The 18,132-nt window shown below is 42.1% G+C and overlaps 1 protein-coding gene across 1 annotated transcript in view; it reads left to right on the top strand.

Moving 5' to 3' along the window:
* Positions 1–13,642, top strand: part of VANGL1 (VANGL planar cell polarity protein 1) — a 61,753-nt gene extending 48,111 nt beyond the window's left edge. The window contains exons 6-8 of the mRNA XM_007525512.2: positions 481–613; positions 2,052–2,286; positions 5,772–13,642. Coding sequence (XP_007525574.1) covers positions 481–613; positions 2,052–2,286; positions 5,772–6,032 — 629 coding nt within the window. The 3' untranslated portion in view covers positions 6,033–13,642. The remainder of the gene's footprint in view (positions 1–480; positions 614–2,051; positions 2,287–5,771) is intronic.
* Positions 13,643–18,132: the final 4,490 nt, after the last annotated feature.

The following is an 18,132-nucleotide window of genomic DNA, read 5'->3' as shown; positions in this document are numbered from 1 at the left end:
CTATTGTTGCTGCCTCCACTTTTCAGCTTGGCTTGCTTTCCTGTGTATGATCTGTGTCTCCATGCCTCTTGACTTTCTTTTTTTCTCTGTCCTTTTCCTTGCTATTCCTCTCATTCCCTCCCATTGTCTTGTTGCTGAAATGTGATGTTCCAGCTGCCCTTATGGCCAAACTGAAACTTGATGTTACAGATGGTAAGTGAAATCTTCAGCATGCTCTCTCTGTTAGTTTTGGCCAATGGTTTTAATTGTAAAGCATTCTTTATCTCCTTCTGAGTTTTTTTTTTCTTCTCCACCCGTCAGATTGGGGTGTGGGGAGACAGCCTTCCTGCTAGTGAGTGGACTAAATGCAGAGCAGAGCCACTGTCCCTCCTCATGAGGGCTAGAGCTGGTTGGTATTGACTGGCCACAGTACTTGTTTTCTGCTCTGTTCTAACCCCGTGACCTTAAGATTGTTTTCTCTTCATCATTTTTTTCCTGAAGGGCCCAGTAACAACGCCATGGGTCAGTCCCAGGCAATGATTGCAGCTGCCGCACGACGCAGGGACTCCAGCCACAACGAGCTGTATTATGAGGAGGCTGAGCATGAGCGACGGGTGAAGAAGCGGAGAGCAAGGTGAGTGGGTCCTGACACCAGCCTCCTCTGAAGGGTAGCAGGTTATTAGTTGTTGTTGCTGTTGATGATGTTTACTCCCTCAGGATGAAATCTTCATTTGTAAACATAACCTGCTGGGGCTACTCCTGAGTGTATCCTGCTGTGATTTTCTCAAACTTTAGCCTGTATGAGCATCATCAAGAGGGCCTGTTAAAGTACAGATGTCAGATTCTGGGCCCCACCCATTGACATTTCTTTCTTTCTTTCTTTTTTAATTGTTACCATTATTTGTTGGATAGAGACAGCCAGAAATCGGTGGGGAGGGGGAGAGAGAGAGGAAGAGAGACAGAGAGACACCTGCAGCCCACTTCACTACTCACAGAGTTTTCCCCGTGTAGGTGGGGACCAGGGTCTTGAGTCCAGATCTTTGCATATTGTAACATATGCACTCAGCCAAAAGTGTGCCACCACTCACCCACCACCTTTTATTTTTTTGGCACCAGGGTTATTGCTGGGGCTCAGTGCCAGGACCACAAATCCACTGCCCCCCCCCACCTTTTTCATTCTATTTTATTTGGTAGAACATAGAGAAACTGAGAGGGGAGGGAGAGATAGAAAGGAGGAGAAGAAGAGATACCTACAGACCTGCTTCACTACTCATGAAGCATCCTCCCTACAGGAGTGGAGTCTCAAGTCCAGATCCTTATGCATAGTATAGTATGTGTTTAACAGGCTGTGCCAACACCTGGCCTCTGCATTTCTTACGAATTCTCAGTGCATAATGAAGCTGTTAGCTGTTGGCCCACCCATTGAAGGTCCCCTGTCCTCTGCTATACCTCCAGCCCATTTCTGGTTTCTTGATCTGATCATGGTAATTAGATTTGATGAACAAAAGTGGACATTTCTTTTTTTTTTTTAGCATTATATATTTTTATTTTTTGTTTATCTTTTTTAATTATTTATTTATAAAAAGGAATTTCTAGAACATGTGTTGGACCTCCACCTTCTCCCAGGGGCTATTGGGGTGAGCAACTGGATTGAGGGGTAGAGTTTCTTTGGAAGATAGCTTCTCGGCCATCTACTACCTCTCTGTGTGTGCAGAATAAGGTTTAAGGGACTTTAGAACTCTCTTCATCTTGCCCTTCATCCTGGAGATAAAAAGGATTAGAGTGAGTAGCCCAAGCTCATTAGTGAGGGAGTTGAAAATACAAGTCTACCCCCAGCCCATAGACTCTCTTCATCTGTCTCACTGGCTCCATTCCATATGTAATGTCTGCCTTTTGCCTCCTTCCCTTTCCTCTCAACTGTTTAAAATGACAGCTCAGGATATAAGTCTTGGTGAGCTGGTGGCAGTCTGGGACACAGGAGGTGGATGGGAGTCTCCTAAGTTCTTCCTGGTTCCTGTCTTCTAGCCCTGTAGTAGGCACTGACCTGGTGACTGTGTCTCATTGCCTCCCAGGCTGGTGGTTGCAGTGGAAGAAGCCTTCATCCACATTCAGCGTCTCCAGGCAGAAGAGCAGCAGAAAGCCCCAGGGGAGGTTATGGACTCCAGGGAGGCTGCCCAGGCCATCTTCCCCTCCATGGCCCGGGCCCTGCAGAAGTACCTGCGCACCACGCGGCAGCAGCACTACCACAGCATGGAGAGCATCCTGCAGCATCTGGCCTTCTGCATCACCAACAGTATGACTCCAAAGGTACGCTTTTTACCCACCTTGGGATATCTCTCCTTAGGAAATTGCCTGGAGTACTAAAACCAAAGGCTACTCTAAAACATAGTAAGAAACAGTTATTCTTAAAAAAAGAAAAAGAAAAAAGAACAAGTGATTCTTACTTGACTTTGGTAGATCTTTTTTTTTTTTCTGTCATCTCTGGGACCTCTATGTTCTGAACCCACATTTTCACATTTTCAGATAGAGAGAAACAGAGGGAGAGAGGGGGAATTGCCACAATAGGGAAGCTTACCCCAGTGCAGTGGAGGCTGGGTTTGAACCTGTGTTGTGTACATTCTAAAGAAGGTGCACTGTCCAAGTGAGCTCTCTAATCCCAATGTAATTGTTTACTGAGTCTGCCATTTGCAGGGCTTTCAATTCAAATTGAGGAGGGACTTTTAGTTGGAGACCACATGAGTTGTAGCTAAGAGAGACACCTGTAGCACTGCCTCAACACTAGTGATGCTCCCCTCCTGCAGGTGGGAATGGGGGCTTGAACGTGGGTCCTTATGAATGGTAACATGTGCACCCAACCAGGTGTGCCACTGCCCAGCCCTGCAGGTAATTTTTGTGAAATAATTTGTAGTTATTCCAAACTGGAAATAACTTAAAAATTGAACAGTGGCTCATAAGATATTTTATATCACATGCTGAAACACAGAAGAACCTTTGTTATAATAAAACTGAAACAAAAAGGAATGGGAACCATAGTTGCACATGAGTACAAACGTCTGCATGTGCAAATTGATAGGTTATACCACGTCCACAGAAGCAGTTGTTTTCCTTTTTAAGATTTTAAATGTTTTCTGATTACATTCAATTCAAAAAGTGGATAGTTTTTCTGAATTAAGAATAATGTTCATTGTACAGAAATCCAAACATTAAATAAAACTTTGTAAGCCTGTGTGTATGTGTGTGTAAGCAGAGATTGAAAAAACAAACAAGAGATGGTAATAGAGAGGTATGTAAATAGAGGTTATATGAATGTGTGGTTTGGGAAGTTGCATTTTTTTCACTTAAAACTATTTCTTGGCTTTTTTCCATGTCATTGTTTCCAGCTCTCTACCATATAGCTCTAAGTCCAATAGTCCCTTTAGTAGCTTCATCTCATTTTACTTTTTACCCTAATGTGTTAATGTTTAATTGGATTAAGATCTAAACTAATGTTGGCAGGTCTCATTAATCAGATTTTTCTGGGAAGGCAGCCACGCCCTTTTATTTACATATTGTCTATGACTGCACTGTGTTCTGTCTATACTGGTGGAGTTGAGTAGTTATGACAGACTGTGGCTTGCGAGGCCAGTAATATTTACATTTACAGAAAAGTTGCCAGCCCCTGATCTAAACAGTATTGCAGCAAATATCTCTTTGACAATGTCTTTGTGAATTTGTACCTGTATTTTTAAAGGATAAATTCCTCATAGAGGACCAATTAGATCAAAAGTACAGATTCTGCTAAGTGATTTTAAGTGTCTTTATACTTTTGCCTCTAAGATATGAAACATTGCTTCCCCATACACACTTGACAGTTTGAGGGGACTGGTCTCTTTTATCATGGCCCATCAAAGAAGAGAAAAATACAGTTCTAATTTTAATTCATGTTTTCTAAGTATTAATGTGTGCATCTTTTAATATGTTAAGCCATATCATTATTCTATAGATTATGTTAATTTCATTTTTCTCATAGTTTTTTCTTAAGAGTCACAAGTGCTGTTTTTATTAGAAATATATTTGTGTTAGATTCATGGTTCTGATGTCTGCTGTAGAGTTTCTGCTCATTGATGAGAAAAGTGTACCTGATAGTTGCAGTGACATGTGGAGGGAGAGGAGGATAGGACTTAGAAACTGCCTAGGACCTGTGTCTAGGACTCGACTGAGGAATATGCCTCAGTAGTTTCTACTTGCATCGCTGTTATTTCAGTCTTCTCACAGCTCAAACAATGTATTTATGAACTTATCACACATACCTACTAAGCCCCTAGTATGTAGGCCAGACACACTAAATATTCAAATTTAAGCATGGTAATTATTGAGAGGTTCAGGGAGTGGTTCTGCAAGACTTGAAGGGCCTAAAGGAAGTATGGCATTTAGCAGGGGGACTAGCACGTGTGAAAGGGATGGGGGTGGGGTGTGGGAGGGTAGTCACACTCTAAGGAGCTGGGCTCTACTGAGAGGAAGGGAGATCTGGGGCCTGGTCATCCTTTGGACTTAACTGTCTGAACCCTCAATCCAATATAAGATAGCCACCATTGACATTATTTGCAAAAGGTTAGATAGCATTAACTGTCCCACCTTCACCCACCTGTGAGTTATTTTTTTAAACCTTTTAATTGAGGGGATTAATTCTTGACAATACATTCATGGACACATGCATGCAATTTCATCATGTACCTGGCCCCCAGATTTTCCTTCCTCTCCTCGCTCACCCTTCCTCCCCAGAGTCCTTTGCTTTGGTGCAGTGCATCATGTCCAGTCATTTTGTGTTCTCTATTTTTTTAATATTTATTTATTACTTCTTGTTGCCCTTCTTGTTTTATTGTTGTGATTATTATTGTTGTTGTTATTGATGTCATCGTTGCTGGATAGGACAGAGAGAAATGGAGAGAGGAGGGGAAGACAGAGAGGGGGAGAGAAAGACAGACACCTGCAGACCTGCTTCACCACCTGTGAAGCAACTCCCCTGCAGGTGGGGAGCCAGCGACTCGAACCGGGATCCTTCAGCTGGTCCTTGCACTTTGTGCCACGTGCGCTTAACCCGCTGCGCTACTGCCTGACTCCTCCCATCTCTATTTTTTAAGTCCCGCTGATAAGTGAGATTATTTGGTATTCATCCTTCTCTTTTTGGCTTTTCTTGCTCAACATGATGTCCTCAAGTTTTATCCAAGAAGATGCAAAGTAGACAACTTAATTGTTTTTAAAAGCTGAGAGATATTACTATCATTACCACTTAAATAGCGGTTGATGACTGGGCCAAATTTACATAACCACAGTATAGCATATATTGTGTACATTCTGTCTTTTTGTTTATTCATCTTGTGCTTCCCGAGTATTTGTCTGTGCTCAGCTCTTGCCTTGAGTTGCTTTCATTGTAGGGGAAGCAGATCCACGCAGTTCAGCCAGTATGTACAATGGGGCCTGGGCTTGTGTTTCTGGTGATGGCTTCTGGGCCAAGATAGATCCCAACCAGCACTGATGCCCCGTCTTCCTCACCTCAGTGCTCTCACCACTGTCTTTACCCTGCTGAAAATTGGCAGGGCAGAATAAAGAAGTTCCAGACACTTCCCTCCCCAAGTACAACTCAGTTGTGAAGGTCTAGTGGGCATTTTATATGATAAGTGGACTTGGTGTCAAGTCTTGGTTTCCCGGGAAAACATTTTTCCACAGATATGAGAAAGCCCACTCCCCCCCAGCATCTCTGCCCCTTAAATGGTTTTTCTCCTTAAAGCCCTCCCTTTTCTCTCTGCTTTCAGGCCTTCCTGGAACGTTACCTCAGCGCAGGCCCCACCCTGCAGTATGACAAGGAGCGCTGGCTCTCCACACAGTGGAGACTTGTGAGTGAGGAGTCAGTGACAAATGGACTGCGGGATGGGATCATTTTTGTCCTGAAATGCTTGGACTTCAGCCTTGTCGTCACTGTGAAGAAAATCCCATTCATCGTACTCTCTGAAGAGTTTATAGACCCCAAGTCCCACAAATTCGTCCTTCGCTTACAATCAGAGACGTCGGTTTGAAAATGGCTTTATAAAAAGAAAGAAAGAATATATAGATCTATCTATCTATCTATCTATCTATATATATATACCAGAGGGACATCTTTTTTATTTTTTTTTTTATTTTTCATTGCTGACTGACACTGGTAGATTCTAGACCAGTATCCTTAGACCATCTGCACTTTATTTGGAAGGAAGCAGGGGACATCTGCCCTGGAAAAGAAGTGACTGATGACACCAGATTTTTGTGGATGGGACTTCTCAAGAAACCATTCCCTGCCCTTGCTGTGACAGCTGTAGACCAAAGCAGAGCTGATGGTACTTGGGAGCCTCGCCTTACGACAACTCTTCCCCTGCCATTCATCCAGTCTTATGTCCTCCTGTAACCTCTGGTTTACCCACTCTAGAATTGTAGGGGACACATCTCTCTGTTTCAGGATACCAGGCCTGACAAGTGCACATGTGTGTCTGTGTATGTCAATGTCCAATGCCACAGGCCCTCCAGGAAATGCCTGCCTTCATCTTTGATTCTTGGTTGCCTTAGGTTCTTCAGAGAAAGATCACCCCAGAAGATATGCACTATCCGTTTACAGCTCTTACTGCTTTGATTATTTTTGTTTTCCCAAAGAGAAAACACACCCGCCTGACTTCTTTCTCACTTGCTTCTCTACCAGCATGAAGCAGGTGGCCTTCTCTCCCTGTGGCTGCCCACAAGGGCCCACTGCATCCTGGCCTGCTTACCACACACCACACCTGCTAGCTGGCTGGCAGTCTGGCCAGGGAAGCCTAGTTGGCTTGCAATGTGTGCCTGGAGCTCAGTACCGCCTAGGCAACTCACAGATCATTTCTAGAGGGAAATAGGGCACCCTCCAAATGGATCACTGGGAGGATAGACCAGCTAGAGTGGCTTCACCTGTACTGGCACTCATGAGTGGAAGGCTGCCACTGTGACCCCAAGGTTGGCAGGCTTAGCAAGGAGCCACCTTATTTCTCAGGGGAGAAGTCTTCCCAGAGCTTCCTGCAAGCTTCTTGTCCTGTAAGGGAGACCAAACAAAGCCCAGAGCAATGACAACTACTATTCCGTCCCTGGGGGTTTCTGACCACCATCACTGTGCAACTCGTCACCTCTGCCACTTACTAGCAGAGAAGGGGCTTGTTTCGCCCTGGGGTTGACATGACTTACAGTTATTGGCAAAATGAGAAGCAGGGAAACAGATGAATTACAGAGTTTGGAAAAGGAGGTGTGGTGAGCCAATCTTACTATCCAGAGACTCATTGATGAGCTGTTGCTTCAGCACTGCTGGTTTCATGGGGCTACTCCTAGCCTGGGTGGCAGTGGGCTTCCCTGCAGCCTGGCATCTGGCTGTGGATGTCCAGGGGTAATCCTGCTTCAGGGCTGCTTCTTATGGAGCAGTGGGCTGCCTGTGCCTCTATTTGCCTTCCTTTAGCTGCAACAGACCTGGGAAATATTCACTCTTGCTTTTCCTAGTCATTTAGGGCAACTGCACCCCTCCCATTGCTTTAATAAAGTATGACACTGTCAAAATGCTGCGTGTGTGTGTATGTGTGTGTGTGTGTGTGTGTGTGTGTGTGTGTTAAGTATGCATGACACATACTTGTACCTTTACTTAGTTTGCTATCAGCATGCCACAAGTGGTGCAGCATTTGTTCATCATTTTTAAAAATTTGAATTGATTTTGGATATTTTTCATACACATGTTTATGAAATGTAAACAGCATTCTTGAATCTCCCCCCTTAAAAAGAAGATGTGTTGGAAGAGAATAGAGGAAAAAAAAAACAGTCAGGGGGCAGGAGCGTAGCCTGGAGCCTGAGATGTGCTATTTAACTATAGGTTCTGTTTATGAAAAACACGTACTGTGTAACCATGGTGCTTTAGTTTTTGTTTTTGGCTTTTGCCTGTAAGTCTCTTCTAACTGAACACTCCTTATAATGGTGTTTTTCTCAGGAAATAGATTTTGGAAGATGGGGCAAGAGGTGGTGAATGTGTGTGACTTTTGGCTGCAGAATGTTTATCAAATCAGAGACTTTATAAATGTATCAGAAGCTGCTGCTGAGGAACCGCAATTGCTGGAAGTGCCACAGTGTACATGTGTACAATGCAAGATGACAGGATGCACGGGTACGCCTAGATACTGTGCTTCCAGCCTAATCTTATAATACCAGCTCAGAGAGGGTTAAGTGGGATTCATTGCTTTGGCGTGTGCATTCCCAGCAGAGCGCAGAAAGACTTAAAGTGAGGCATTTATTTTTACTCTGCCTTTTTCTCTCCCTCTCCCATTCTTTGCATTGGAGAATGTCAGACTTTCTGAAGTTACTGTTTCTGTTTTAAATTTAAATCTGATTTTTTATACTAACTTTATACTGTCTTTTAAAAGAATAACAAAATAAAATACAAGATTTTTGTTGAAAGCCTTGGCACTTTCAAGCTTTTTTTTTTTAATTCCTTTATTGGGGGAATTAATGTTTTACATTCGATAGTAAATACAATAGTTTGTACATGCATAACATTTCTCAGTTTTCCACATAACAATACAACCCCCACTAGGTCCTCTGTCATCCTTTTTGGACCTGTACTCTGCCCCCCACCCACCCCTGAGTCTTTTACTTGGGTGCAATATGCCAACTCCAGTTCAGGTTCTACTTGTGTTTTCTCTTCTGATCTTGCCAAACTCTTAATAGCTCGAGTTACTGCTGCAGTGGGGACAATGTAAATGGCAGTAAGGACTTTAAGCTTCAGAAATCTGTGTCACAATTCAGCACAATGCATTTTTATTTGAGTTCTTGGAACCAATAGACTACGCTTTTTAAAATGGGATAAACTGTGCTCCACAGAGAGTACACTACATAGTAAGTTCACAATAGAGGAGACCGACGTTCATTTGCCTGAAGTGTTCTAGACTTTCTATAACTTTCAGCCTATGTTATTAAAATGTGAATGTTGACTGTTGACAGAGGAGAACAAAATGAGGACTGCGTGTCTGAGTATGCTTTCTTCCCTGCTGATGTTTTAGCTAGAAGACAACTTTTGTCCCTAAGCATGTACTCTTAAGGATAATAACAATTTTCATTGTCCATGAACTTGAGGCCTACGTTCATGGAATTGGAAGGGGTTTTGACATTTATCTACTCTTCACATGAGCAGTGAAGTCAAAACAGTACTTTTTGCTAAATTCACAAAATAAGTCCTGGAGAAAAATGCTTGACCAGTTGTGTGGGTGTATGTGTTTTTGTTACTGTTTGTTTTATTTTGGTTTTCCTAATCAGCAGTCATCCTCTCCCCCTCTTTATATCCTTTTCAAATTTATGAATAGCACAAATTTTGTATGACAGAGACTGATTGTGTGTGTGTGTGTGTGTGTGTGTGTGTGTGTGTGTGTGTGTGTGTGTGTGTGTTATTGCAGAGCTTAAAGCTCTTCGGTGGATCATTTGTGGCTTTACAGATCTGGAATTATAATGAGAGGCTCACTTTCCCCTCACTTCATAGTGGTAGTCCAGTTCTCTGCATTCTTTTTTCTTTTTGTCTCCAGGGTTATTGCTGGGGCTCGGTGCCTGCACAATGAATCCACTGCTCCTGGAGTCTACTTTTTCCCTTTTTTTTTTTTTATCGTTGTTGTGGTTATTACTGTTGTTGTCATTGATGTCATTGTTGGATAGGATAGAGAGAAATGGAGAGAGATGGGGAAACGGAAGAGAAAGACACCTGCAGACTTGCTTCACCACTTGTGAAGTGACCCCCCTGCAGGTGGGGAGCCGGGGGCTCGGACAGGGATCCTTATGATGGTCCTTGCACTTTGTGCCTCGTGCGCTTAACTTGCTGCACTACCGCCCGACCCCCCCACCCCAGTTCTCTCATTCTTGCATCTCCTTTTCACTTTTGAATGTGTGTGTTTAGATGCTGCTCCAATGCCGTGATGAGTCTACTGAGGTGATAGAAATGGATTACCCTGTCTCCCTCCCTCAGCCCCTGCAAGAGTAAGCATTCCAGGCACTTAGCAAACCAAGCAAAATCAGGTTCTGGGTTTCTTCTCTCTTTAGGTCTTGCTAGACAAGAGTCCCTAGACAGGGACACAGACTTGTTTGTGGGTGTGTGTTTCCACATAGGTAAACATTTTTGCTGAGTGTATATTAACAAAATTTGATAAGTCAGGTGGCTAAACAGCTGTGTTGTTTGTAGCAGGTGGGCGTGCATCTCAGCAGATAGCTGGTGCATGATTATATGGACAACTGTGTGATGGTGTATGTGTCTCCTTGGATGCATGCTCTATGTTTAGAGGATTTCCTGATGATGTCCACTTGTGGGATTACTCTAACATCTCCCTCCCCTCCTTTATCCCTTCCCCTCATTTACAAGGACTTCTCCCTGAGAGTAAATGGCTTTAGCACAAATGTTTTTTGGAGGGGCTACTGTCCTGCAGACAAGTCCATTGACATTTTCCTGATACCAGAAAACAAGAAAAGTCAAACTCTATGACAGTTACTCCTCCACCCTATAAGCCTTACTCTGAACTTCTCAATACAACTTAAAATTTGAGATACATGAATATGCATTAATTACAGAAAGTAGCACAGAATATGTTAATATTAAAATAGCCCTACAGCAGCCTGACCCTGCAATTGTAAATTGATGTAAGTATTTCTGGGTAGCTTTTGTACTTTATGGATCTTGTTATAAAAAAATAAATCATTACTGTGAATTTACTACTAAGTAACCTTGTGGTCATGTTCTATTACAAATAAAATATGATTGGTTCTTAAGCCCATAGTACAGTTCTTGAATGGCCTTCACTACTGTAGTGAAAAGAGCTAGTACAGAGCTTTAGAAATAGCACATTCAGCTTTTGTAACTAAGTAAATTCTCAGTTACGATTTCATGTTAGATTTTGTTTGTTTTTGTTTTTTTATCAGAGCACTGCTTAGCTCTGTTTTATGGTGGTCCAGGGAACTGAACCTGGGACCTGAGAGCCTCAGGAATGAATCTATTTATAGAAGCATTAGGCTATCTTCTCACCCAGGTCATTTTTTTTGTTTCCAGGGTTATTACTGGGGCTCAGTGTGGATTCTTAGAGTGGGCACTAAGAATCCATGGCTCTCAATGGCCTTTTTTCCCCCCTCCTCTCCTTCCCTCTCCTCCTTTTCCTTCCCCGCCCCTCCCTTCCCCTCTCCTTTCTTTTCTTTCTTTCTCTTCTTTTTTTCTTCTGTAAGACAGAGAAGAATGAGAGGGGCTTGGGAGAACTTGAGAGGGAAAGAGAAAAATAGCCAATTGTAGATCTGCTTTACCTTGCTGCAGGAGAGGGTGGCTTAAACCCAGGTCCTTGTGTAAGTGCTATGTGCACATAACTGAGTGGACCCCCAGGTCACTTTTTTTTCTACCAAACATTTATGTCAAAGAAGGGAGAGAAGGCTACATAAGTTCTACAATGTGAATTCTTTAGAGCTGGCTCACTTTTACAAGTAAGAAAAGGCATGGTCAGAGGAGAACATGCTCAAGTCTCATGGCTGATTACAGACTTTCAAACCCAGTGTTTGATTCTAATCCCATCTCGTTGTACCTAAAGGTTTGATCAGAATGTTGTGGGGGACCAACCTTGGGGCATTAATCTTGCACTGCACTTGGAGGGATTTGTTGGAAGTAGAATTGCTGTTTTCCTTTCACTTTGCGTTTGCACTGGAGGTGTGGGCTCACTGTGCTGGCAGGTGTTTAGCACTTTCCAGTAGAGAGAATCTGAGGCTCTCTCTCCCATAGGTAAACTTGCCCTGCTAGTGTTGCACCTGCTGTGAGATAAAGATGGTGCTTGTGCAGTCTCCCATGGCCTTGGTCATTCCCGTACTCAGTCCCCACCTTGCTGACTTGGGCAGGTAGGCACCATGGCCCTGGGGTGCAGGAAGGTATGCAGGAGTTGTCCTGCCTGCTTCCTGAGCTGCTTGTTTGGGATCAGGACACATCTGCAAAGTTCAGATGAGAAACAGACAATTATTGAATTAGGTTGCAGGATTTGTAGGATTTGCAGGAATGGGTATCTGACACCCTATCTTATTTCTACCTAATTATTTTGCCCAGAAAAATAGTCTTTTTTTTCATGGGTGATTTAAGAGTGTTCCTTCCCCTCCCCCCCCATTAAAACAGATTTCTTACTCCAAAACAGCTCAGTGAAGGGTTAGTCCTGATAATGGTGCTAAGAGACTACAATTTATATGTCTCTCAACTTGAAAACATCAGTGTTTTGTCCTTGTCTTAGTGGAATAAAAATGTTCTTAAACTCTGAGTACAGAGAGGACAAGCCCCCATGATAAGGGTGTTTATGATAAGGGTGTTTTTGGCCCTTCCTTAGGCACTGAAGTACTTGGATAAGAAGTATTTGAATGTACAGTTGTCTGTATTCACTTAGATTTAGCTGAGCTTTCCCTTGTGGGCATGAGCTTTCCTTCTGAGGAAGTCATCACTTAGGAGGTTGTAAGCTCCTCAAAAGCCATCAGCCTCAGAAAGCTTCACCCCTGAGCTCCAGAGCTGCTGCTCAGAGAATCAGTAACAACATGTGATCCACAGGTGATGAATCTAGTTCCACTCTCTGCAGTGAATATAGAGTTTCACATCAATCACCTCCATTCTGGGGGCCAGTTTTGAGGCTGCAATTGTATATTTGCCAGTGGCCCCTCTGTTGTGGAAATAATGGAATATCCACAGGATATTTTTTAATTTTTATTTTGAGGAACATAAAATCTAACCATTGGTGTTTATATATATAATGAGTTCACATAAACTTTTAACAAAGTCCTCTGGGATCCTGATATCACAGGACTAACCAAATTTGACTTCCAGGCAATTGTGTATGACTGTTGACTATTGATTGGGGCAGAGGAAGAGGAGGAAGAATCCAGCTTGAATGAGGTCAAAGAGGAGGAAGAGGACTTACTGCTAGGATCAGGTCAGGACCATACCAGCTCACTTGGGTATAGCCTTGCCAATGACCACTTCCTTAGCAAAGATATTAGGAAAGGCCACTGGGCCAATTCTTATTCAAGAGGCTGTTATTTGAGCATTGCTTCTGTGTTGAAGGAACTGGATCTTAGACTTCAGCATCAACATAGAAAGTTCAGTGACATGACCATCCAATTCTATCTTCTGGGACCATAAGCATTTATGCAAAGATGTAGAGGTCTTTTGTGTTTTCTCTTGTCATATTTGGTATATATTATAACCAGGAGTAGTAGTTTTATTGACCAGTCTCTACTCAGTGTGTGTGTGTGTGTGTGTGTGTGTGTGTGTATATGTGTGTGTGTGTATGTGTGTGTGTGTGTCTGTCTGTCTGAGGGTGATTCCCTACATAAACTGACTGGTGTTATGTTGGACAATTAGCAATACAGAGGAAGGACTTATTTACCAGCAACTATCTGCACAAGCACATTTACATACATTCATAGGATGTGTGCTTTGGAACCTCATTGTAACACCAATGACAATGGCCATCTGTGAGGGACATATTATACCCAGTGTTCAAGTTACTTTGTTCACTTTGGGGTTCCCTTCCTATTGAACTGTAAAACATTTTACAGTTTTGTTACAATTTTTATACTGTAAAACTTGGAAAATAAACTGAAATCCCAAATTGCCTTTTTTTTTAATGTGATTATTTCATAAGACTTTATAATAAACATTTTTATGCTTGTGTATCTTTTAATACCTTTTTAGAGAATGACTTTTCTTCAGTTGTCTTCAAGAAAATCTTAGTGATAAGTTGAATGGGAAATGGTGAACTGAACAAAGCAACTGGTTACATCATTTTATAGTTAAGAGAATGCCTTAAACTGGTAGATTACTGAAAACTAAAATCATAGACTCTAAACTATAGAGCTGAAACAAGGTTTTTCAGTAAATTGCCAAGTGAAAAAGAGGTCTTAAGCACTGGGGAGATAGTGCAGTGGTAGTATACCAAACTACGTGTCTGAGGCCTCTAAGGTCCTCAGTCCCTGGCACCACCATATGCCAGAGGTGGCTAGTGCTATAGTATGTTTCTTTCCCTTTGTCTGTCTGTCTCTCTTTCTCTCTCTCACATAAAAATACATATTTTTAAAAGCATCTTTGCGTCCAAGTAAGGAGAGAGGGGAAAATGTCAGGAGGGAAAAATGTGAGTGGCTTGGTCATTCAGTTTCAATTATTAATGTATTTTTAGACAAGTCTATTTAAAATGAACTTGGTTATTTGACCAAAAGAAATGTAGGAACTTGCTCCTCATTAACTCAGTTAATGTTATTAAAATGCTGATAACACACAATCATACCTGTTGCAGGAACAGGAAATAGATGATGAAATTTATTTGAAAAATATTGCATTGATTATTGATCATATATAACTCTGAATTAACCAACCAAGATATTTACTTTGTTGTTGTTGCCACCAAGAGTATTGCTAGCATTTGGTGCCTGCACAGCAAAGCCACCACTCCTGATGGCAATTATTTCCTCCCTCCCTCCCTCCCCCCTCCCTCTTTTCCTTCCTGCCTTCCTTTCTTCCTCTCTTCCTTCTTGCTCCCTCCCTTCTTTCCTTTTCCTTTTTTTTCTTTTTTTCTTTTATAGAGACACATTGAGAGATAAGGGGGAGATAGAGAAATGGAGAGGGGCCAGGTGGCGATGCACCTGGTTGAGTGTACCTGCTACAGTGTGCAAAGACCTGGGTTTGAGCCCCCAGTCCACCCCAGCTGAAGGAGAAGGCTTCATGAGTGGTGAAGCCATGCTGCAGTTGTCTCTGTCTCTCTTTCTCTCTCTCTATCTCCCCCTTCCCTCTTGATTTCTGACTGTTTCTATCCAATAAATAAATAAAGATAATTTAAAAAGAGAGAGAAATAGAAATGGAGACACCTGCAGCTCTACTTCACCACTTATAAAAGTGTCACCCCTGCAGATGGGAAGCAGGGATTTGAATCCAGGTCCTCATTCATAGTAATGTATGCACTCTATCTGGTGTGCCACCAGCCAGGCCTGACTTACACAATTTTTATATCTGTACACACAAAACCCACTTGAGCACATTAAAAAAAAAAACTCTGCAAATACAAACCAATGATTTTTTAATTAATCATGTGTGATATACATTATCTTGAGTATTAGTAGAATGATAAATATGAGGAAGACTTCAGAAAAGTCATTGCCTGCTTGCCCAGTGTCAGAGATGACCCACCCTCAGTCACGTGGGAATGGGCACTATCGTTGCATTAAGCTACATCAGGTTATTAGCCAAGGAGATAGTTCAACATTAGAGAACCAGATGTATGTGCTTGAGACCCTAGAGATCCCAGATTCAATCCCTAGCATCTATATTCCAGAGCAAGTAATTTTCTAGTCTCTCAATCTCTCTTCCCCCCCCCTCTCAAAAATAATTAATAAAGCCATTTGGCCATTCTCTTATCAGTGTCAACGTCTTTTTCTGTGAATGCTCTACTTATAATAGATGGCTAATGTTGACTTGCATAATCCCAAACTATTTGATTCTTGAGTGTGTTCTCTATATTTACATCTGAATACGTTACTGCATGCTTGAGCATTCACAGTATTTTAGACTTGATGATGCCTTTGTAGAACTGACACATGTGCTTTAAATTTATTTTCTTTTCTAGCTTCTTGCTCAGTTCTTCCATCTGCTCAATCATTTTCTGTGACCTGCATGTGGTAACAAGCTGTAAAACTCCACTGATTGACTATTAGAATGAAAGAATGAGAACATCATTGCACACTTAGTGCTGAAACTTCTGGCTATAGGCTTATTGCACATGATTATTTTAGGTCCTGGGGTTAGCATTCAGAATTCTGGTTGTCAGTACTCTAAGAGAGTTCAGGAAAGATCCTTGATTTATCCTGCAGACACTGGCTCTGCAGGTGCATTCAAGTAAGTGATTTGACACCTTCTTTAGAATGGGACCTGGCACATCAATCATCATCCTCACATTACTTGGCTTCCCAATACTGATGGTTATGGGGACTTTACTACCTAAAGAAAGAAAATAGCCCTTGCTTGGGAAAAATTTTCAGTAGAACAAGGATATTCTGTTTCCCTTTGTTTCCCTTATCTCCCCCTTTTCCCTCCTTCCATTTCTTTTTGTCACAGAACCTCATTGTCTCAGGCTGACTTTTTCAGACAGACAGACACAGAGAAGACATGCAGCACTGAAGCCTCCTCCAGTGCCAGCACTAGGTTATGCCCTTGGTAATGCACAAATTAACCAGGGAAGCTGGCCCTTTCCTCTTTCTTATGTATGTATGTATGTATGTATGTATGTATGTATGTATGTATGTATTCCCTTTTGTTGCCTTTGTTTGATTGTTGTAGTTATTATTGCTGTTGTTATTAATGTTGTCGTTGTTGAATAGGACAGAGAGAAAATGGAGAGAAGAGGGGAAGACAGAGAGGGGGAGAGAAAGATAGACACCTGTAGACCTGCTTCACTGCCTGTGAAAGTGACTCCCCTCTAGGTGGGGAGCCGGGGGCTTGAATGGGGATCTCATACTGGTCCTTGTGCTTTGCACCAACTGCGCTTAACCCTCTGCACTACCGCCCAACTGCCCCTTTCCTTTTTCTTTAGCAATTATCTGTCCTAAGCAAACCCAAACGGATGGCAGACACCCTATTGCCAAAAACTTTTTGGGATAAGACTGATTTTCTGTGATCACTTCCTGTATTAGTAGCATGATGATTTCTTAAACTCAGATGTCCTTCTTCTTCCTCTTCTTCCTCCTACTCCCCTTCCTCCTTCTCCTTCTCCTTCTTCTCTTTCTTTTCCTTCTCCTTCCCTTTCTCCTCTCCCCCCACCCCTTCCACTCCTCCTCCTCCTTCTTTAATTGCCACCAGGGTTATTGCTGGAGTTTAGTGCCTGTCCTATGAATCCACCATTCCTGACAACCATTTTTCCTTTTTTAAAGACTAATTTATTTGCTACAATAAATAGAAGAGAGGAGTAGAGAGGAAGAAAGAAAGAGAAAAAGAAAGAAAGGCCCCTGCAGACCTGCTTAACTACTCATGAAGCAGCCTCCTGCAGGTGGGAAGCAGAGACTTGAACCTGAGTCATTACTCCTGGTGATAATGCATGCACTCAACTGAGTGGACATCACCCAGACCCTCAGATGTGATTCTTATGCTAATGAAGCAGGGTTGAGAAACCTCGAGGAGAAAAAAGTTGAAAGACTGAGCTGCAGAGCCACTAACATTTACAAAGAGATTGTTGATCAGAAGCATTTGATAATAGGTTATCTATGGGTGGTCAGCAGTGGATAAAGTATTGAACTCTCAAGCATGAAGTTCTGAGTTCAATCCCCAGAGCACATGTACCAGAGTGATGTCTGGTTATTTCTCTCCTATCTTTTTCACTAATAAGTAAATAAAATATTAAAAATAATAAGCTATCTATGGGATGGGTTTTCCTGGTGAATCAAACCAGGGCCTGGATGATACACAACAGTTTTTTTTTTTCTTACAAAAAGACAAGCCCATTTCAAATCATAAAATAACATTCTAAAGAAATATATTGAAAATGGTGTTCATACCTGAGAATGATTCTTAACCCCACCCCCAATCAGGATGACCAGATCTTGCATTTCTACAATAATTAGCCCATATTCTCTATGGTGTTGAGCCTGATGCTGAATGGGGAAAGAGCGTCTTGATTTAAGCCAAAAAAAAAAAAAAAAGAGTACAGGAAATTCAAGACGGATTTGAGTCTATCTCTGGACAAATTTAATCCTCAAATTTAAGGGATTTAATTTGGATTAAATCTTTGATTTAAGTATAAAAATGGGGTCACATTAACACACCCTTGAGGTGCTGTGTGACCCTAGGAAAATGACTGGCAAACGCTAGAAGAAGAAGGAAAATGACTTAATCCTTTTGTATCTCACTGTTTCCTCATGTATCAAATGGGGAACGTTATAAGACATGGTTCCTAAAAACTTTGCAAGGTGAGATAATACACAGAAAGCACACAGAATAATGCTTCTTGCACATAACAAACATTTGGTAGATAATTATAAGCTTTAGACTTAAATCCTAGTACTGACCAGGAAGGTTGCTCAGTAATTGAACATAGAACTTGCAAGCATGAGACCCTAGGTTTGATC

Source organism: Erinaceus europaeus, chromosome 11 (assembly GCF_950295315.1).
Source record: "Erinaceus europaeus chromosome 11, mEriEur2.1, whole genome shotgun sequence".
Classification (NCBI taxonomy): Eukaryota; Metazoa; Chordata; class Mammalia; order Eulipotyphla; family Erinaceidae; genus Erinaceus; species Erinaceus europaeus.
Note: the sequence above shows the minus strand (reverse complement) of the source record. Positions and strands in the feature narration are given on the sequence as shown.